Below are 20,212 nucleotides of genomic sequence, written 5' to 3' on the forward strand. Positions count from 1 at the left end.
ATATAAAATTAAGATGGAAAATTATTATTTTTTCAACATTTTATTTTAATTCATAAGTATATACAATGTGTTTATTGCTGCCATATATGGTCTACTCTCCTACACTACACGCTGTAAAAAGTGATAAGTTGACTTAACTTAAAAAAAATTGAGGAAACCCGTTGCCTTAACATTTTTAAGTAAATGATAAATTAAAAAATAAGTTAAGTGAATTGTCAAGTTCACTTAACTTTTGTTTTTTTAATTATTTACTTAATAATTTTAAGGCAATGGGTTTCCTCAATTTTTTTTTAAGTTAAGTCAACTTATCACTTTTTACAGTGTGAGGAAACCCGTTGCCTTAAAATTATTAAGTAAATTATCATTTAAAAAAAATAAGTTAAGTGAATTGTCAAGTTCACTTAACTTTTTTTTATTATTATTATTTACTTAATAATTTTAAGGCAACGAGTTTCCTCATTTTTTTTTTTAAGTTAAGTCAATTTAGCACTTTTTACAGTGCATGATGAGCAGTGGCCATTTTGTGCGAAAAACCACAACCCCGTCACACTCAACCCCATCACAAATATATGCATTTCTCATTGTTACGGGGTTTTAAACTTGTGACAGGGTTGAGTTATTTGCTTCATTTATTAATAATTTTAATGAAAATAAATAAATAAATAAAATAAAATAGTTATGGTTTCAGTAAATATATATATATATATATATATATATATATATACACCAAAATCATGACAACTCATATTTTTGTTTAAAATAGAATTTTTGACGTAATATGTCCACTTAAACATTGACAAGCATCATACATCAGAAATTGTGCCCACATTTGCAGCAGAAAGACAATGTTGGCCATGCAGATTTGTTGACCCAGAAACAAGGGGACAATATGAGACAGAAACAAAACCAAAAATTTTAATTTATGACAATGTATCCCTTCAAATGTGTTACAGTCTTCAACCCTGTCACATTAATATTTTTAGAAAAATATAGGGAAGACCATTAAGAACAAAAGTATTTCTTGCTGATTACCATCTGACATGCTAAGGGCTAAAACAACAAAACTGTGGTTTTAGTTAAAATTTTAAATTAAAAATATTTTTTACAAAAATAAAGAGACTGTAGACACACAATTTGTGTATTTTTAGCTTCAGTCCTAAAAAAATTTGAAAATAATGATAAATGTTGCATTTGTTATCATTAAATTGTTATCAGGGACACAAGAGCAGTAGATAGATGTTTGTTTTATAACGATTTCTGTGTAAAATCCTTTTTAAACCAATCCCATTTTGTCCGTTACGGGGTTGAGAAAAAAGGTGTCTAAAGCTAAAAAAAAAAAACTGAAAATATTTTGTGAAAATGTCAAAGTGTCCGTTCCTATTTTTCATTTATTTATTTTAAGTATGCGCACTAGTGCTCCTGAAAAGAAATGTAAGCATAGAGTCCTCAAGAATGTAATATTAAAAACTAACTGCAAACGTTTTTGCAAAGTAATATGTGCAAATTCACACACAACATATCTTTAATTTGGCCAGAATTCCAGGTGCTTGTCTAAATATACAAGAAGGTTTAGAGAAAATATTAATTAAGTTGTTAATAAATGTTATTATAGATTATAAAGTGTTTTATAACTGAATACATCCGAAAGGTAAACTAAAATTACCATTATTAATATTAATTATTAAATTAAGAGCTGATGAAAACGTCGCAATAATCCAAAAGTAATGCACTTGACTACAGTCCATCAATTAACATTATATGAAGCAAAAAGCCACATTTTTGGACTCTCATTCTTGCAGCACCAATTCACTGCAGAGAATCCACTGGTGAGCAAGTGATTTAATGCACCAAAAAATCAAAGTGGGCACACCATAGCTCCAGAAATAGAAAAATATTTATTTATGTTCTCACCACAGGTGACGTTTCAAGCTTAGACGCTCTTCATCAGATTTAATTAAGTGATTTAATGCTACATTTTTCCAAATATGTTGGTCTGAGGGTGAGTAAACTCACAGCAAATTTTCATTTTTGAGTCAACTATTCATTTAAAGCTCCAGTCCGTAACTTTTTTTGTGTTCAAAATGTACAAAATTTATATAATAAGCGAGTACACCATGAATCCATTTTCCAAACTGTGTTTTTGGCTTGTCCTGAATCACTACGGTACACTTATAATAAGGGTTTATATTCGGACAGTATTTAGACTGGTTCGGGTAGGTACCGCTGTGGTGTGATTCGTCATAGACATAAACAGAGAGAAGTAGCTCCGGCTGTTCTTCCGCAAGACGCACGCAGTTCTGTTTATTAACCGCTAACTCAAACATTGTTTAGAAAATGAATCATATCTGAATTGTGCTTTAAGATTTTTTTTGCACATTTCACTCGCATTATTTCACTGCACACTAACCAACTAAACCAATGCCACCACTGCACCTTCAAACTACTTTCTACAACTCCTAGATGATGTTTCACACATTCACTGGATACTGATCGAATACTACTGCAAGGTGCATTAATTATAGATATACCCTTGACTGCTCATAAACATTATCAAAGAGCATGAGTAGGTTACCGGGAGAAATCTTTAAAAATGGATCAATCAATTTTCCAAAGTTTACAAAGTCACACATCTTGCATGCACAATATCGTACCAAATATTTGAACATTTTTAAAAAGAATCATCATCATTTGTTCCTAAAAAATCAAGTAAACAAATTTGCCATAAATTTCATCATCATTTAACAAAACAAAAAAAAGTATTTCCTATTTACGATTTCATCAGCAGCTACATCACAAAATTTTAAAACATTGTAGTGAGAAGCACCAAAACACTAAGATGCACAAAAGTTGCTAAAAGGGGTGCAAGCATTTTTATGAAGTTTTTAAAACATCTGTTTATAAGAAGGAGATTGTTATGCAAATTGTGTGGTTATGCAAATGCTCATTAAAGGGGTGCCTGTTAAGTGGGAGGCACCTGTACTGAAAACCAGTAACCTGTGCTTTTATAAAATAAAATAACATAGCCATGAGACAAACTCATAAGCATAAAGTCATTAAGAAACTTCTGTTGTTTTGTACTTAAGTCATTTACCCCCAGCTATGGTATTATACATACAATAGTTAGGTGGATAATTAACTTGTGCCATACTTGTGAGTTATAACAGTCGGTAGACAGACCGGTGATCTGCTTTGGCTCTGCTTTAAAAAGAATAACCTTCATTACGTAAGAGATAATGTACGGTCAGCTGGCCATTATCACTAATAAACCCAGAAAGGGTGATCAGGATATCTTGTATCACACTGAAAGGGTTTATAATTCATAATCACACTCATTACATGGCTACTTATCAAATAAATACATAAAAGGACTTAAAATATAAACATGAGTTGAAATTTTTATTATTGTACTAAAAGTGGTCGCAGAGAATACATGCTACTGTATTTTGCAGTTATTATAATAGGTTTTACAGTGCTGCTATGAAAAATTTGCAGTGGTTGACTAGTCAAAATAAAGTATGAGTATTAAAATCTTTTATTATGGCCTCGTTCATGTAAACTCTGTTTTCGCTTGTAAAACTTTCACCACTGCGGTTTCTCGGACGCTGTCTTGATGCATCATGGACCGGTTTCTGAAGCAGCCTAGGATATTCAAAAGTCAGATGGTCTGAAGAAGGAAGTCTTTAGTAAAAAGTGAAGACACCTGCTTCAGCTGTGAGTTGGGGGAGGTTGAGAGTCTTTATAATTCCGAGGCGGAACTCGTGGCTTTGCAAATTAAAGCTTGGCAGCAAGCCAACTCACACGGGGAGAGTGGAGGCCCTAATTATGAATTATAAAAATGTTTGCTAATTAGTCATTGCATGGCAATTTGTCCACAGCATGCGGAAATCAATTTGGTGCCATTGCCGAGGGCTTTACCTGGCAGTGTGGCACACAACAAGACTTCAAAGCCAATGTCCGTCATAATGCCAGCAATGTTTCTGAAATGGCCAAACCAGCCAAAACTAGAAAAGTTAAGAAAATTAGAACAAGATTCCAAATCACACAGGAGGGGAAAAAAAGTAATGAGAGTGAAAGGCAGCGAGAATATTTTTTTAAGCAAGAGCGTTTTGTAAACAAGGATGTAAGAAAGAAAGCTGCACACATACAAAGCGACAGCAGGAGAGAAAGAGAGAGAGAAAGAAAAAAGACCAGAGCAAGCACATGTTCAGTCTAGCATTAGCAGCTGAGTTGTGTTCATCTTCATGTATTCATTTATGCTAAACACAAAGGGCAGGCTGAAGGGTGGTCAAGTCTTTGTTTATTAAAAAGCCATTAGAGATAGAGGAGGCACTGAAGCGCTCATTCATGCAGTGCCGACATTAGGTCCAGCTCAAGGGCACGTTTCTCTTCACGGGCCACAAGATCCATATTATCAGAAAGCAGATAGGCACTTGCAAATAAGTTGAGAAACTGGCCTGGCTGTGAGGTAAAACAACAGGGGAAGAAAAAAAAAAAAAAAAACACATTATGAGTTACAAAAATAAAAATGACCAAGTGTGTCATTCTCTAGCAGTCAGCAGTTTAAAAAAAAATTATATACAATGCCCTCCATAAGTATTGGAACAGTGAAGACAAAATTGTTCTGTTGGCTGTGGAGTCAAGACATTTGCAAATATGATGAAAAGATGAATATGAGACAAAACTACAGAATGTCACATTTTATTATTAGCTGTTTCAACACATACATGTTTTACCAAATAAAAAGAACAGCATTTTTAGAGTTCATTCCACTCATTGATGTGAGCATAAGTATTGGGACAGTTGAACATATAGCAGATATAAAAGATTAAAAGCTATTATTTAGTTGCAGATCCCTTGTGCGCAATCACAGCAGTGAGTCTGTGACCCATAGACATCACCAGACTCTTGGTCTCATCCTTTGAAATACTTTTCCCAGCCTTTAATGCAGCCAATTCCAATTGTTGCTTGTTTTGGGGAGTTTCTGCCTTTACTCTCCTCTCCAGCTGGTGACATTCATGTTCAATCGGATTTAAATCTGGAGATAGACTTGGGCAATCTAAGACTTTCCATTTCTTTGCCCTTATAAATTCCTTGACTGAACTGGCAGGGTGTTTTGGGTCATTGTCCTGATGCAATATGAAGCACTTCCCAATGAATCTGGTGGCATTTTCTTGAATATTGGTAGGCAAGATGGTTTTGTACCCTTCCAAATTCATTCTGCTACTGTCATCATGCATTAAGTCATCAGTAAAGTTGAGAGGGCCTGTTCCAGAGGCAGCCATGCATGCCCATGCCATGACAAGACCTCTATCATGCTTTACAGATGAGGCTGTATGCATGGGATAATTTGCAGTTCCATTTTTTTCCTCCACATTTTTGCTTTCCCATCACTTAGATAAAGGTTTATATTTGTCTCATCGGTCCATAAACACAGTCCCAAAACTCTTCTGGCTCACCTTTTTGCTTTTTTGCAAACTCTAATCTTGCCTTTCTATTTTTGGAGCTGGTCAGAGGTTTGTATCTTTCTGTGTAGCATCTGTTATTCTATGTCAAAGTCTTTTAGGGTTCAATTTCACAGCTTTTATGATATGTCTGTACCTGAAGAATTAATGCAACAGAACACAGCTGATCACTTAGAAAGACCTGTGAGGCAACTGTTCCAATACTTATGCTCACATCAGATAGAGGGATGAAACTCTAAAAGTGCGCTAAAACTTCTTAGCTGGAAAAACATCTATGTGAATCACCCAATAATAAAATGTGACATTCTGTAGTTTTGTCTCATATTCATCTTTTAATCATATTTGTAAATGTCTTAACTCCACAGCCAACAGAGCAATTTTATCTTTACTGTTCCAATACTTTTGGAGGGCACTATATATATATATATATATATATATATATATATATATAGATAGATAGACACACACACACACACATACATATACATCAGTGGAGAGCGGTGACTTTTTTAACCGGGTATGCTGAGTGCTAAGATTAAGGACCCCGCAGCAAAAGCGCATTTTTCCACCTGGGCCAGCGCTTCGCGGACAGCTTATCTCGCGCATGAAATCAGCCGTCTACCAGCAAATCACTGAGAATGCGCTACAATCCTGACGAGTCATAGCCACAGAGCGGAGGCGCCAAAGCTGCGGAGAATCCGCTTATCCGGAAGCTTCCGTCACTGTCTCACTGACGTAGGTTAACAGAAAATTAAAATTTTCAAATAAATAATTTTACATAGTTATTCCCAACACTTTATTAAGCTTTAAGTCACATCTCAAATGACAAGAGATCAACTTATAATCATGTTTATATTCATTAGCCCGTGAACTCATTCTCTCAGACGGCCTGGGTATGCGGCACATTGGCAGCTTATATGGACGGAACGCCACTGATATACATATACATTTACCAGTGGTGGGCCGTCAGGGCCAGCAAAGCCTTCTCTGCTGGCCTAAACACTATCAGAATCACTGACTTAGTTTTAATATATTTTTCCATGAATGCGTGTTAAATTGTTTCCAATAGTCTATTTTCTTAATTTCATAGCTTTTCTCTTGGTTGCGCTGCTTCCAGTAGTGTATGTTTTTATTAGAGCTTTTATCCAATCATATTTCAGCAATCGTGTTGCCAGGGTAAAAGAAATCTGCCTAAAGCCTTCAGAATCAACAGTTCAGGTGTCTGTAGCTTAAAATCAATGGCAATGAAACCGTTGCTTTAACCAATCAGATTTCGAGTTGGCAGCACCAGAGCCATCTAGCAGGCTTACGATAACGTCAGCATTTTCTCTCCCTTGATTGGATGGTCAGAGAGCGTACTAGTCAAAGCTAGTAATCACTGTAAATCATTTTTGTTGTGTACAGTGCGTTATTGTAGATTTTCAGTGCATTCTGAAAAATATTCGCCTTCTGTAAATCTAAATACTAAAGTAACGTTACTAAAAACAACCACACACCTCCTCGGCACAGGCTCTGTGAAAGACTCTGAAGATGAAAAACCACTAGAGTATGGTAGGTTAAATTTCATTTTTGACTTTATTATTGCTTTATGCGTTGTATTCTGGTGTTATTTGCAAGATATAAAGCCAGGTTTAAGTTTCTGTAAGAATATCTCGAGCTGTATTAACTGGACTTTTCCTCCGGCCACAGCACTGCTAGCAGAGAGGTAGGACGCCACTGTGTGAAATGCACGGCCCACCACTGACATATACATATACAGGGCTCAACATTAACGCTTGTCCGCTTGTCTGGGACAAGTTAATGTTTTGTAAAGAACATTATGTAAAGAAGTCTAGTAACGTAGGTTAGACTAGCGCAAGTGCGAGTGCGTTCTTTCACTGCATGTTTCAGTATGAAAATGCATGAAGAATGATCAGAAAATTCAAGATATGGGAGTAGAAAATGTATATATTTATATCATTTCATAGTTAAACAATATCACATGAAGATCGAGTGCCGTTTTTTTTGCTTCAAAAATCATGAATGTTTAATGAAACTAGAAGTTAACATTAAGAGACTTATGTTTTAGACACCATATTGCCTGTTTTTGCTCTATTTCACCAACAAAAATAACTCCAAACACAGCCACAGCACTGTTTTGCGTCTCTGAGCAATATGACGGTGTTTCGTTCCTGAATGAATCGACCGTTTAAATGATTCGGTTCAATCGCAATGACTCGCTTATTAACAGTGACTTGATGCCACCCACTGGTGGTTTTAATTTCACATTTACAGTATTTTTTTTATTTTGTAAATAATTTCAAATATCAGTATTCAACGTTTTATGAATCAAAACATTATTTATTCATTTGTAACTGCAGGTTAAAGCATTCCATGTCCCTCAGAGTTGCATTAAGAGTGGGTAAATATATCTATTCCACTTCAGATGCAGCTTCTGTGTTTCCTCTGCATTGCAAAGATGAATTTTTTTGATAATGATTTCATTTGTTTGGTAACAGCCCAAATGTCTTATTATACTAATTGACTGATTAAAAATTAAAAATTTAAGTTTGACAATGATGAAAATTCATATATCTAAAAAAGTAAATATTAGCATTTTATTTTTATGTTTACTATAAAATAATTGTATTTGTATTTAATACTAACTTTTTATTTTGAAATATAATAGTATTATCACACTTTATTGTTTTGTAGTTAATTTAACTAAATAAAATAAATGTGTTTTGTATAACTACAATAAATAATTATATTTATAACTCAATTTAAATTAATTTTTATCTCTCCGGGCAAGTAATTTTTATACTCCAACAAGTAAATGACAAATAACAAAACCACATGAGAATGCTTAATGTCAAGCCCTGATATAGATATATATATATTTGGCTGAGATACAGCTATTTGAAATTCATATAATTAATCAAAAATTAAGTTTTGATATATTTACGGGAGGAAATTTACAAAATAACTTCACGCAACATGATCTTTACTTAATATCCTAATAATTTTTGGCATAAAATAAAAATTTATAATTTTGATAATTTTGACCCATACAATGAATTGTTGGCTATTGCTACAAATATACCCGTGCTACTCAAGACTGGTTTTGTGGTCAAGGGTCACATACACACACACAAATGTACTTTGATCGTAGAACTGATTGATCGTACAGGCCTCATCTGAGCTTATGCACATTTAAAAATTGCCAAAATTATCCACAAATAGTGTTTTTTTTTTTGGTTTGTTTTTTCTTCACTCAAACTGAGGTGCATAAGCTCAGACAAATGAGGCCTATGACCAATCAGTTCCAAAAATAAAGCATAATTAGAGACTTACAAGCAATTTTTAATGGTAACACCAAATTAGGTAAACAATTTTCAGCACAGCACAAGGCTTTAACCTCAATCTGGCATCCCAAATAAATACTATATTCATACTGTAAGCTATTAATAATGCATTAACAACATAAAACAGAGATGTTATTGCGAACAACAGTAGATAACTTAAGGCCAATGTCATCTTTACACACGTAAGCTTACGTTCATAAAGTACACAAACATTCTGAGCTTCTTCAGTTAAGCACTTTGTTTGCTAGAGCTCAGCGTCCTCAGCTAATTTAGTATGCTGATCCTAAAACACCGGCAGCCCATCACAACCTTCCCTTGAACTGCCCTAGATCAGTTCACACACATGCTTACAATCTCTGTTAGCACTTTGTCTTCACACAGTTGAGATGTCAGATGACAAAAAAAACACACTCTCTGAAATGTGAGTGATAAGCACCTCTTAGCGCAAGACTTTCTTTGAAAAAAGACAAAAAAAAAACAGCTTATCTAACAGAAACACTATTGAACGCTGTCGAGCAATTACCGAACCTCCACAGACAACAAGCAGAAATGGGCCAAGATAATCAGCAAAGAACGAGGTAAACAAGAAGCTTTTCAGTAGTCAGTGCCAGTGATATGAAACGGCCTATCATCCTATAATAGAAATGAAGCGAAAGGCATTCTTGGCTATGATGCCCTTACAAGGGATGTGCAAAGTTACATATTTTCAGTCGTTGGGTTGCCTGACTGACCAGACTAATTGATCTTAAGGAATCCTAGTATAATTAGGCTGGTTTCAAGTTCACCGGTCACGAATTAGACGTTTATTAGTGGGTATTTACATGAGTCGTACAAAAATAGCTAGACAAAGCGCACTGACATGGAACAGAATGCATCTTGTGACGTTCTTTAAACTTGGATTATTTTTAGACATGTCATTTTAGATAAATAAACTGTTGTATAAAATCACATTTAAACTCATGATATTCGTGACAAAACAGCACTTGTGTAATATTGCTCTCGCAACTCATATAGGAGCAAATTTTTCCCCAATATCTTGAATTTTAGGGCATAAAGGCATTTATGGAGTTGTTACTATGGTTGGGAACCAAAAATCGATTCCGATTCCAGAATCGGATATTTAAGGTCAGGATACTTGTTGTTGAATTAAAATTTTGATTCCGCCTATCGATTCCCATGCGCTTTTTATTTTTTCATTTGTGAGGACCGGACCTATAGTGATCTGCCAGGACCTTGCTCACTAGTAAGCGCTCAAAGTTTGGCTACAGTTGCGATCAGAAGCCAAAAAAGCTAAGTATAATATTTGTGATAGCTAAACATGTTGCAAGAGAGGCGTCACCACCAACATGACAAAGCACTTTAATTTAATAGATTGTTAAAAATTGCGAACACGATTCAAACACCAACTTGATTCTATTCCTAAATTACAATGATTCGTCTGTTTCATTCATTCCTCAACCTTTGACGCATGCCATCACAACACTTGTGATCACTCTTGGTTCATCCATGCAGCGTACGATCACACCAGTGTGATTTGAACATTTAAACCTGCGTTAGCGCTGCCATTGACCTAAAGAGAGCAGCTGTCATGTATACGAATTAAACACTTTTCATACTTTTGAAAAGAAACATACTTTTCAAACACACAGTATCATTATTTCTGTGTTACAAATTTGACACTTCAAATGTAGATTTATCGATTACATAGTTATGCCAGTAGGTGGCGAAAATGGGCTGTTAAAATGTATTTGTCTTTGAATCATACAAGAGATTCGTTCAAGAACGCTGATTCATCCAGTAATGAAACAAGTACGGTACATCCTGAGTGAGCCATTGAATCATTTATTCATAAATTACATGTGATTTTGTTTAGTTGTCTAATGTTTTTTCTTCAGAATCATGAGAGAACCACAACTTCCATAATTTGTTTTTTTTTTAAATAAAATAAAATAAAATTATCCAGAATCATGCAGTTCTATTTTGCACACAAACAGCTCTTAAAGAGTCCAGTTTTTATGTAGCCTGTTAATTTCTGTTCATGGTATTCAGCTCCAATAAATGGTTTGCAAAAAAGAGACACAGGAGAAATGTTTGATATCATTATTTAATCACATTGGAATCGAAACTGGGAATCGAAAAGAATCGGAATCGATAAGCAGAATCGGAATTGATCAAATTCAAACGATACCCAACCCTAGTTGTTACCCTGCATCATACTTGCCAACAGTCAACTGTATGACGTACAGGTCAGGGGGCGGGGCCAGTGCGTTAACTGCGTTAAAATATTTCAATCGCGTTATTTTTTCAGAACTAGGCCTAGTTAATTAAGTTAACACGTTAAACTGACAGCCCTAATATATACATATTTCCCTAGATTACTGACCTCAACTTTGTATCACAAAGAAATGCCATTTTAATACTTTACTGTATTAAAGGTGGGGTATGTCTTTTTTCAAAAACGCTTTAGAAAACTGAGTCGGGCCGAGTACCAAAACAAACTTGTAGCCAATCAGCAGTAAGGGGCGTGTCTACTCATGACGCTGAGGTTAGAGCGCTCAGTGCACATGACGGACATTAGCCGAGCCGAGCGATGACAGAAATATAGAGATGTTTCTTCTCGATAGGTGAATAACATTGGTTTTGCTTTGTTTCACAGAACTATTCGTTGCCTGGGTTGCGTACGTATGTGTGGGGCGGAGCTATCAAAATAGGGGCAAGACCCTTTTGGGGTAGGGGCGTGTTTGTTTTGGTGATTTGAAATATCAACATTGGCTACCAGAAATCACTTACCCCACCTTTAAATGTAAATGGTAGAGCTATTGTTTAATGCATTAACACAAAACAAGTTAATGTGAACAGGATTTATAGCCAGTGGCATCTTTACATTTGAGATTACGCTCAACTTGGATTATTTTTTAACTTGACATGGCATCTTAAAAACTCAACACATTTCGGGAGGCTCAAAAAAACAGTATGAGACTTGACGTCGCAAAGACATCTAAATATGCGTGGCTGTTTTGACAGCACATTCAAGTGGATGAATTTAAAGGCTCAGCTTTTCTGAGAGGATTTTATGGTGCACACTTAAACAGCATTTTTATTTATGCTAAAAATATTTAAAATTAAAGAAAAGTATAGTCAACTTCACTAGTCGTCTAGTCGACTGTAGGACAATCAGTCAACCATTGTGTCTCAACCCCTAGACCTCGAATATCTAATTATGAGTACAAGCTTGAAGATGAATTATTCATAACACAATGGAAGTAAGAATGCGGAAAGGACACAAACATAGAAATCAAACATTCTTAGAGCCATTTGTCCAAAAGCACGGGTCTCTTGATTTCGCGGTGGGCGGGCACAGATTCCGCTTTACCACATAACGGGCTTTGAGCAGCCTGTATTTAATCCACACTGATCTGATGGGATTAACACATCGAGGTCAGGCTGCTGCTATCAGGCCTGCCTCCAAGCGCTTTTTCTTACCAGCCCGGGAAAACCTGGCCTGTCAGAACCTCCGCTTTCTGCTCCAAGCAGATCTGGAGACCGCCAAGCCATCTGGCTCACGGCTCCCAGAGCCAGAATCCGGGTTCACACGGAGAGCTGGAGGATTTTATAAGCTCTGAGCTACTGACCTCCAAACCACAAAGATCACACAACCGCTAACCACATCAGACTATAATTTGTGGACCGGCAAACCAATATGCACACACTCTTAAGCAAAGGGCTAGACCTATAACAGTCGCAATGTGGCTCTCTAGTCCTCGTTGCCAAATATGGAGAACAACATCTTCAAGAACTGACTGTAGTAAAGAACATCTTCATCCAATATCAAGCACTACTTAAGAGCTTCTGCTAATTTCTTTAAACCAATGGTGCTTTGTGCTCAACACATTTGTCTCACTATCATCTACTGTGCCATATTAACCACCAGACCTCTAAAGTACCTGACTGAGTTGACTGAACCACACAAGGTGTGTTTACATGTAATTTTCATCAGTCAGAATGAATACAATCTGATTTCAGATTCTGAAAGCTCTTTTTATATGAATGAAAGTATATTAACATTGCAATCTGATTCACATATTTGTTTACAAACAAAACTTGCCTAGTAGCTGTGTTCAGAACTGGAAAAAAAGCCATCGCAATTTCGGAGATACTGCAAGTATTATTCATTTCAATAATCATTTCTGCCTTAACGACTTACCTAAAAAGAAAACTGACTGTCTCATACAGTACATTGACCAGTTTGTAAGACATGAGATGTAAATAAACATTTGCATATTCATATGACATAAATGGTATGTAAACATACGCATCCCAGCACTGTGCAAGGTATTTTTTGAAGGAAAATTAGCAAGAAAATGTATATTGAAATATGAGACTTTTATATATAATATTGCTTTCTCCAGTGAAAGTTGAAGAGAGAAGAGAGAAGTCGTCTCGTCTGAATCAGGAGAGAAATATGCAAAGATCAAGCACTGTTTACAAGCAAAAACAGAAGCTACTTGAGGATTATTGTGATGCTTTTATCAGCTCTCATTCTGACGGCACCCATTCACTGCAGAGGATCCACTAGTAAACAAGTGATGTAATGCTAAATTTCTCCAAATCGATAAGGAACCGAACTCATCTACATCTTGGATGGCCTGAGAGTGACCAGATATTCAGCAGCTCTCCCTTTTTTGGTGAACTATTCCTTTTAATTAAATTGGGAAAATGGTCAGATTCAAGCGTTTACATGCTCAATTCTTCCTGTTGCTCGCATTATTTCATGTCTTCACCACCCATTTCAAATTTGAACCTACCTGCAACCTTCAACGTACATGTACAGACAGAGAGCGTGATGATGACCCATCCACTTGTAGTACTTCAGGTGCAAAAATCTACAGTGATCCAGGCAGAAGGCATGAGGTTTGGAAGAAATTTTAAAGAAACTGGAGCTCTGAAAGCTTTGCCTATCATCACAGGAAAGCAGTTGACCTAGCAAAGGTCTAAATAAAAGACTAAACAGAATTTAATTGTTCCATGACACCACGATGGGAGACTGTGGGGGTGTCCTGTACACCAAATATTGTTATTCACAATACAGAAGCCAGTTGTTCATTAGTAGGGCCTGCCATTTTAGAAATTACAGTAAATCTTCCATGAAAATACATTCCCTCTATGTTCTAGTCACGCTTGGGGTATACTGTGCAGCCCATATCCATAAAGCCACAGTGTGGAAAATTATCTTGCCTGTTTGATTAGACACTGACACCGCTGAAGGAACAGGAAGAGATGGAGGGAGAGTGAAAGAGAGAGAGGATGAAGAAATGAGTGTGGATATATATACGAAATTAAAAGAAAAGACTGACAGCAGTACTGCAGGATTTTTCTGTGCCAGTTTATTGGACTGGGACTCAAAATCTGCTGCAATATCTTTAAATAGACAGGACATGGGAAAAAGTGACAGTAGGTGCACACAGCCCAGAATCCTCGCTCATCGCTCACACACATGCACACAAACACACACAGGCAATTTCCCAGGAGAATACATATTTATAGATACACATACAGTGAGGTCCAAAAGTCGGAGGCCACTAACCAAAATGCTTCTTTTTAGCATTTTTCTAATTTAATACATTTGTACTGCCAATTTGACGGATTAAATGGAAAAACTGAGCCAAAAAAAATTAAAAATTAGGAACAGTTTAAACAAACAAAAAAAACAAAAAACAAGATGACTTAATTTTCCGTTTTAATTTTGATTTAATATTCGATTAATGTCATAACATCTGATTGTTTTTAAGTTGTCATAACACCTTTTTTCAAATATTTCATTTTTCAGTGTGGTCTAAGACATCTATTTCATCTATTTTATAATTAGATGACAGATCTTTCTCCCTCCATGATCTTGAATGCAAGCTCATAGAGGCCTAATATGATAATTTGCAAATTACTCTTTGCAGCTCACAATTGCATGCCAATATAACGTACAATTTCATTTTCCCCCTAAATAATCACAATAAATGTCTAGTATAACAGGGACATGACAACGTGGTCTGGTACCCCATCAGCCCCTTGTCATTTCAAGTTAATTGTGTCTGCTTGATCACTGCGCCAGGCCTCCTAACCAGGCTGCCCCCCAACTGGGATTCTATCTTCATCTATGACGGCTAGAGATGAGAAATCACGGCAAATAGATTACTTAAAGAGACAATTCAACTATAAATGAGAATTCTGTTATGAAAGCGACAGAATAGCAAAATTTCAGTCATTTCCTCACAAAGTAGAAGAAGAGTCCAATAGAAAACTTGGAGCCTGACGTCCAGTGATCACCTTCAACTTTATTGTATAAAAAAAGGAAAGCTGGAATTTTTCGAAACTTGAAGTCATTTTTTGGAAACATACATTTTAAGTAAGAATGTGCATTATATTTGCAAATGTGTGTTTTTTGTTTTTACTTCATTATACTGTTAAATGTAATCTTAAGCAAATCTCAAAATGAATATCAATTTTTCATACTGTGCATTTTAATGTTGCCTAATGATTCCTAAATTCACTTTTGGTATTTAAGATAATTTTTTTAAGTGCTTAATTGTTCAATTAAACAAAACAGAATTTTAATATCAGCTATCAGCCATAACATAAAAATGATTATCAGCTACTTATCTAACAGTATCAATGCATCTCTAGTTCTGAGAAACATAAGGGCGAGGAGATGATGAATTTTCTTTAAGGGGCGTCAAACAGACAGCAGCCCCCTTTCACCTATTCTTAGTGAGCATATCGGCCAAAGAGCAGACGCAGGCCCTTCATTAAACAGATTACATCCTGTCTAGCGCATTGGGGCCAAAGCCTAGTAGTCTGCCATTGGGGGGGAGGGGGGGTGGCTGGGTAAAACGCAACCGCTGGTGGCTGATTGCACACACTCGCTGTGGGAAACATTCTCACACCTCACACCCACACGAGACGTCACTTTCCTCTGGTCTCCATTCACCGGTCTATCAGAAACCCCAGTGCTTCATGCCTGAGAAACAACACACACCACTCACCAGATGGCTTCCTGACTGAAACCGGTGCCTCAATGAGAATGTGGTGATACACATCTCGTTAAGCAATTAAAATGCCCCCATCGCTCTCACGTCCTCCAGGTCCCCGGGGGAGCGGCACGGCGTGAATGCGATTTGGAAAATGTGACTCTAGAAATCCCAACAATCCGAATAAGACCTATGTGTAATTAAAAGCTTGTCCTTCGCCACGTTAATAGCCACGAAGAGGAGAGCGGACATCGCTTCCAAAGTTTCAGGAGCCGAGAGAGATTTAAATATAAACAAGCCCGTTAAACATGTCTAACAAGCATGCAGATTGGCACAGCTGTCAGATGGCTTCCTGCCTGTTGGTGGGAATGGCGCTGGCTTCCATGAACTGAAACTCACTGGACTGACAACAGGTGTTAAACTCTGTGGCCGCCCAAAGTGCACCTAATCTCATGAATAAGCAGTTAAGACTGAAGAGGGTAAGGGTGAAGTACACATCTTAAAATCTGCCCAAAATAAAGCTGATATAATATATGATATCACACCAGCCAAACAGAAAAGCGTAACAGTCAATCTAGTAAATTAAAAATCCCAAATAACTTTCAATATACAGCAGCCTTGGCTATGTATTGGACTACCACTAAAAAAAAGCATGTCTCCTCCATTCTAAATGTGACAAGTAAACTTTCAAATTAATTCTCAACATCTTGACAACACCTATAATAATTAGGGCTTCAGTCTGCAAGTAAAATGATAGCAGATGCAACCAATCAACAAAGTGTGATTCACAAACAAATGACCCTTATGAACGGTTCTTTTTTTAATTAATTACTCCACATACTTGCTGATCTTCTGACAATAAGAAAGCACAAAATTCACTTCAAAATGAGCGCACATCCCTGTAAAATTTTCAATGGCGAACAAAACTGTTATTATGAACAACAATCTATAATAAGCAGTCTGGTAATCTGGAAACTAACAAAGTTTGTAGGCCAGATATACAAGCATAAAATATGATAGTTCACATTAATATTTGGTCGCATTAAAAACACAAGTCTAAAAACACAATCATAGCAGTCCTCAGCAGCTCAAAATCTCCACAAGAGATTTCACGGGTCATAAGCAATGCCGCTTTTCTCAGCCTCCTCTGTGACCACCATCACGGCTCAATTGCCTTTTTTACATTTTTTATTCATCCTTTTAATTTTCCTAAAGCACCCAAATTCTGAGCATTTTTACAGATCAAAAACAGCTTCAAGATAGCAATGAACAAAGTTTCAATTCACCCTGCATTGGCCCTTTGAAATCACTGTAACTAATGTAAAAAGAGCGCTTGATCTGTGCAACAAGGCAGCATATCAAATCCGAATTATCTACGCACAGTATTTCCCATCTAATTATCGGAATAATGCAGATATTTAAAATGCGAAATGACAAAACTCCTCTCACCTCTTTTACCGCTGACCCTGTGCTAATTTCACAGACAAAACGAACATGTACACATGCGTGATGAATTAGGGGAGAATAGCACTGGTGTGGTCTGTCTGCCTTTATCACAGGAGAGATTAATCAAGGAGAGGAATGTGCATCCATATCAGTGCTGCATTCCTAAGGTCGCCAAAAGCAACAAGAGTAATGGCATCGCTGTGATACGAAGGATGTTTTACACTAGAGGGGATGTTGGATCTAGACTGTGTTCTTTCAGGAAGAGGAGTCAGGCTGGTGATTATTTGCTAAATCTGATCTGATGTATTTGACTTTGCAGAGCTTAGATAATTTAATCCACAAAATCCTATTAAAAACTAAAACAGTCTACGTACATGGCTCTGAGATGGATTTCACATCATCGCAAAAGTAAGCGTAATACACTTCACAAACATTAACCTACTCCAATGCCCAGTAGCTGTGGGTCTAAATGTTTAAGACCACCATATATCGATTCGGGAAAGGTAATTAAGTAATTTCTTAACCAAAACACAACAAGATGACACTGACTACCAGTGGCCGGTTTTTCCTGACATGACTGCTATGGCGTGTCCTGATGTGGTGAGTCCTGTAACCACTATCCTGGCAGCCAGTGTTCACTACAGTGTTTACAAGGGGCTGTTTTACAACACAGTAATTTTCCACCTCCATCACTGGAGAAAACACAAATATGCAAAATCGAATAACACAAACATCTAACACAGCAAGTTCTGTTTTCCACCTGAAATCGAAGGACAGGCAACATGAGAGCTTTACCTTACAAAACTTTAACATGGTAAACATGAATCCAAAATGCATTACATTTGTCACTAAGTATGAGTCAATACAGTACTTTCTAATGCGTTTGAATGACATTAGCTCAAGTAAAAGTTTCTTTTCTGAATGTGTACATGTAGTAAAATACTATTTTATAGGCCTACTATGGTTTCCATGTTCAATCTTTTTTTTTTTTTTGAAAGGTTGCCATTCAGTTTCATGTAATCACAGAAATCCAACTAGACTCAACATCATTGGGCTTTTCACACTAGAATTCGTTAACCCTTTGTGAATTTTAACCCCAAGTAAACTTAATCCTGGGTTATCTTGTTTCATGTTTCACATTGTTCATACCATATCCTGAGTGGTCAGGTGCATTTACGACCTTTGACTTGACGCTCTTTGTATAGCCTATGTATGATGTCAATGACACTGGTTTGAGGTGGGAAAACAGCACGCGACCTGTTTTAAAAACCGCTTGCCCACCAATCAATGTCACCAAATAGACATTGCTGCTAAAACATACGATACTTTTTCAGCAGTCACGCCACCGTCACTGTTCGGCATTTTAACCCTTTTTCTTAAGACTTGAAAGTTTACACGACATATGTAGCCTACGTAAGTGCGTGAATATTTAATGACAACACTCGTTGTTTACGTTGTAGCAACGCATGTCAGGGTTAACCTAGGGTTAAAAGCAGTACTGTGTGAAACGTTGCTTAACCCAAGGTTAAAACGGGCCTTTACCCAAAGTTTTAAAAGATGTTAACCCAAGTGTAGTATGAAAAGCCAGTATAACCATTGAATTTACGCATAATTATTACTGTATAGTCTTGTAGCCTACTCCGCAGATGAGGGCAAGTGTTATTCTCTACTCGCTAAAGTTCTTCTACTGTACGCACTGGCTGTGCCTCAGATCCCTTTGAGACAGTATTTTGTGGCTGCACACGCCTATGATGCCCCAAACATTTTTGGTTTTGCGCTCACTGGGTTTTGAGACACAGCCAACACTTCAGACAAAACAATTCTGCACAAGCATCACCTTTGGTTTTTCATCCTGCTCTCCTTTTTGTTCAAAACCCCCGGTACGCAGTTGGTCAGTTCGGTCCAGTCCGCGTGTAAGCCACAACTCCAACCGGTGGAGAACCGAGAGAAGAGCCAGGTCTCTTTCCTGTTGGGTCGGTAACAGGTACACTTCTTCTGTCCCGGTCTACAGTCGCACGGAACCTCCAGCCTGACATTCTGGACCAGGTGCCTCCCGAACGTGGTGCCGCCGGTCTTCTGGATGTGGAGGAACACGATCACATCATCCCCTTTGATTTCAAAATCCACAGTCCGCTCCAGATCCCTGATGGGGAAATAGTATTTCTTCACGTAATGTGGATCAGGAGTCGGGAAGAGATCCGCATCGTCTTCCAGCATGTACCCGTGCGGAGAGCCGAAGTTCATCATCCCCGGAGCCACGTACTGATACAAAATCAGCATGAACAGAACCGAGCCGACAACGATGAACAGAAATTTACTGCTCCTCTCAACCATGTTCCTTCCAGTGAGGAGGTTCATGTGTTACCATTTCCCGGTAGACTGTTTTTAGGGTGTCTCCATATATAAACACACGGCAGTCAGAGCATCGCGCGCGGAAAGTGAATCGTCAGACACATTGGATCAGGATGGAAACGGTCGGACTCATTGCATCAGAAGTGTTGCAGTATACGATCCAGTACGGCGCAATCTCCCTCCTTCCACCACTGTATGACACAGTGTGTTTAAAGTCCTCGACACATCGCTCTGAAGCTCCTCCAGCAGCGTGCACAGCGACACCCACTTTCCCAACACGCTCGCGCTCCACTCTCTCAAACACAAACGAGTACAATGTTTTGTTTCTAGTGAACGCCCGCGACTCCTTTTGCATTATGATAGTTCTCTAAGCTCAGTGTCGTTTTTTCCCAGGAAGCAAAGCAGCCTGTGCCTCCTCAAAAAAAAAAAAAAACATTTTTTTTTTTTTTTACAATATAAATAGATAAATTAAAAGGAGAAACAATCGACAATAAAAATAAAATAAAATAAAAACACAATAAAACATAAAATAATAAAAACAAAAATTTGAACATGCAGGAGCATCATCTAGTCTGAATGCCTCAAACTA

The 20,212-nt window shown here is 37.2% G+C and overlaps 1 protein-coding gene across 1 annotated transcript in view; it reads right to left on the reverse strand.

Annotated features, from left to right (window-relative positions):
- The window catches only part of hs6st1a (heparan sulfate 6-O-sulfotransferase 1a), a 160,479-nt gene extending 140,540 nt beyond the window's left edge, over positions 1–19,939 (reverse strand). Inside the window, exon 1 of the mRNA XM_058796570.1 lies at positions 19,109–19,939. Within this exon, the coding sequence (XP_058652553.1) occupies positions 19,109–19,629 (521 nt within the window). The 5' untranslated portion in view covers positions 19,630–19,939. The remainder of the gene's footprint in view (positions 1–19,108) is intronic.
- Positions 19,940–20,212: the final 273 nt, after the last annotated feature.

This window comes from Onychostoma macrolepis, chromosome 02 (genome assembly GCF_012432095.1).
Source record: "Onychostoma macrolepis isolate SWU-2019 chromosome 02, ASM1243209v1, whole genome shotgun sequence".
NCBI classification, from domain to species: Eukaryota; Metazoa; Chordata; class Actinopteri; order Cypriniformes; family Cyprinidae; genus Onychostoma; species Onychostoma macrolepis.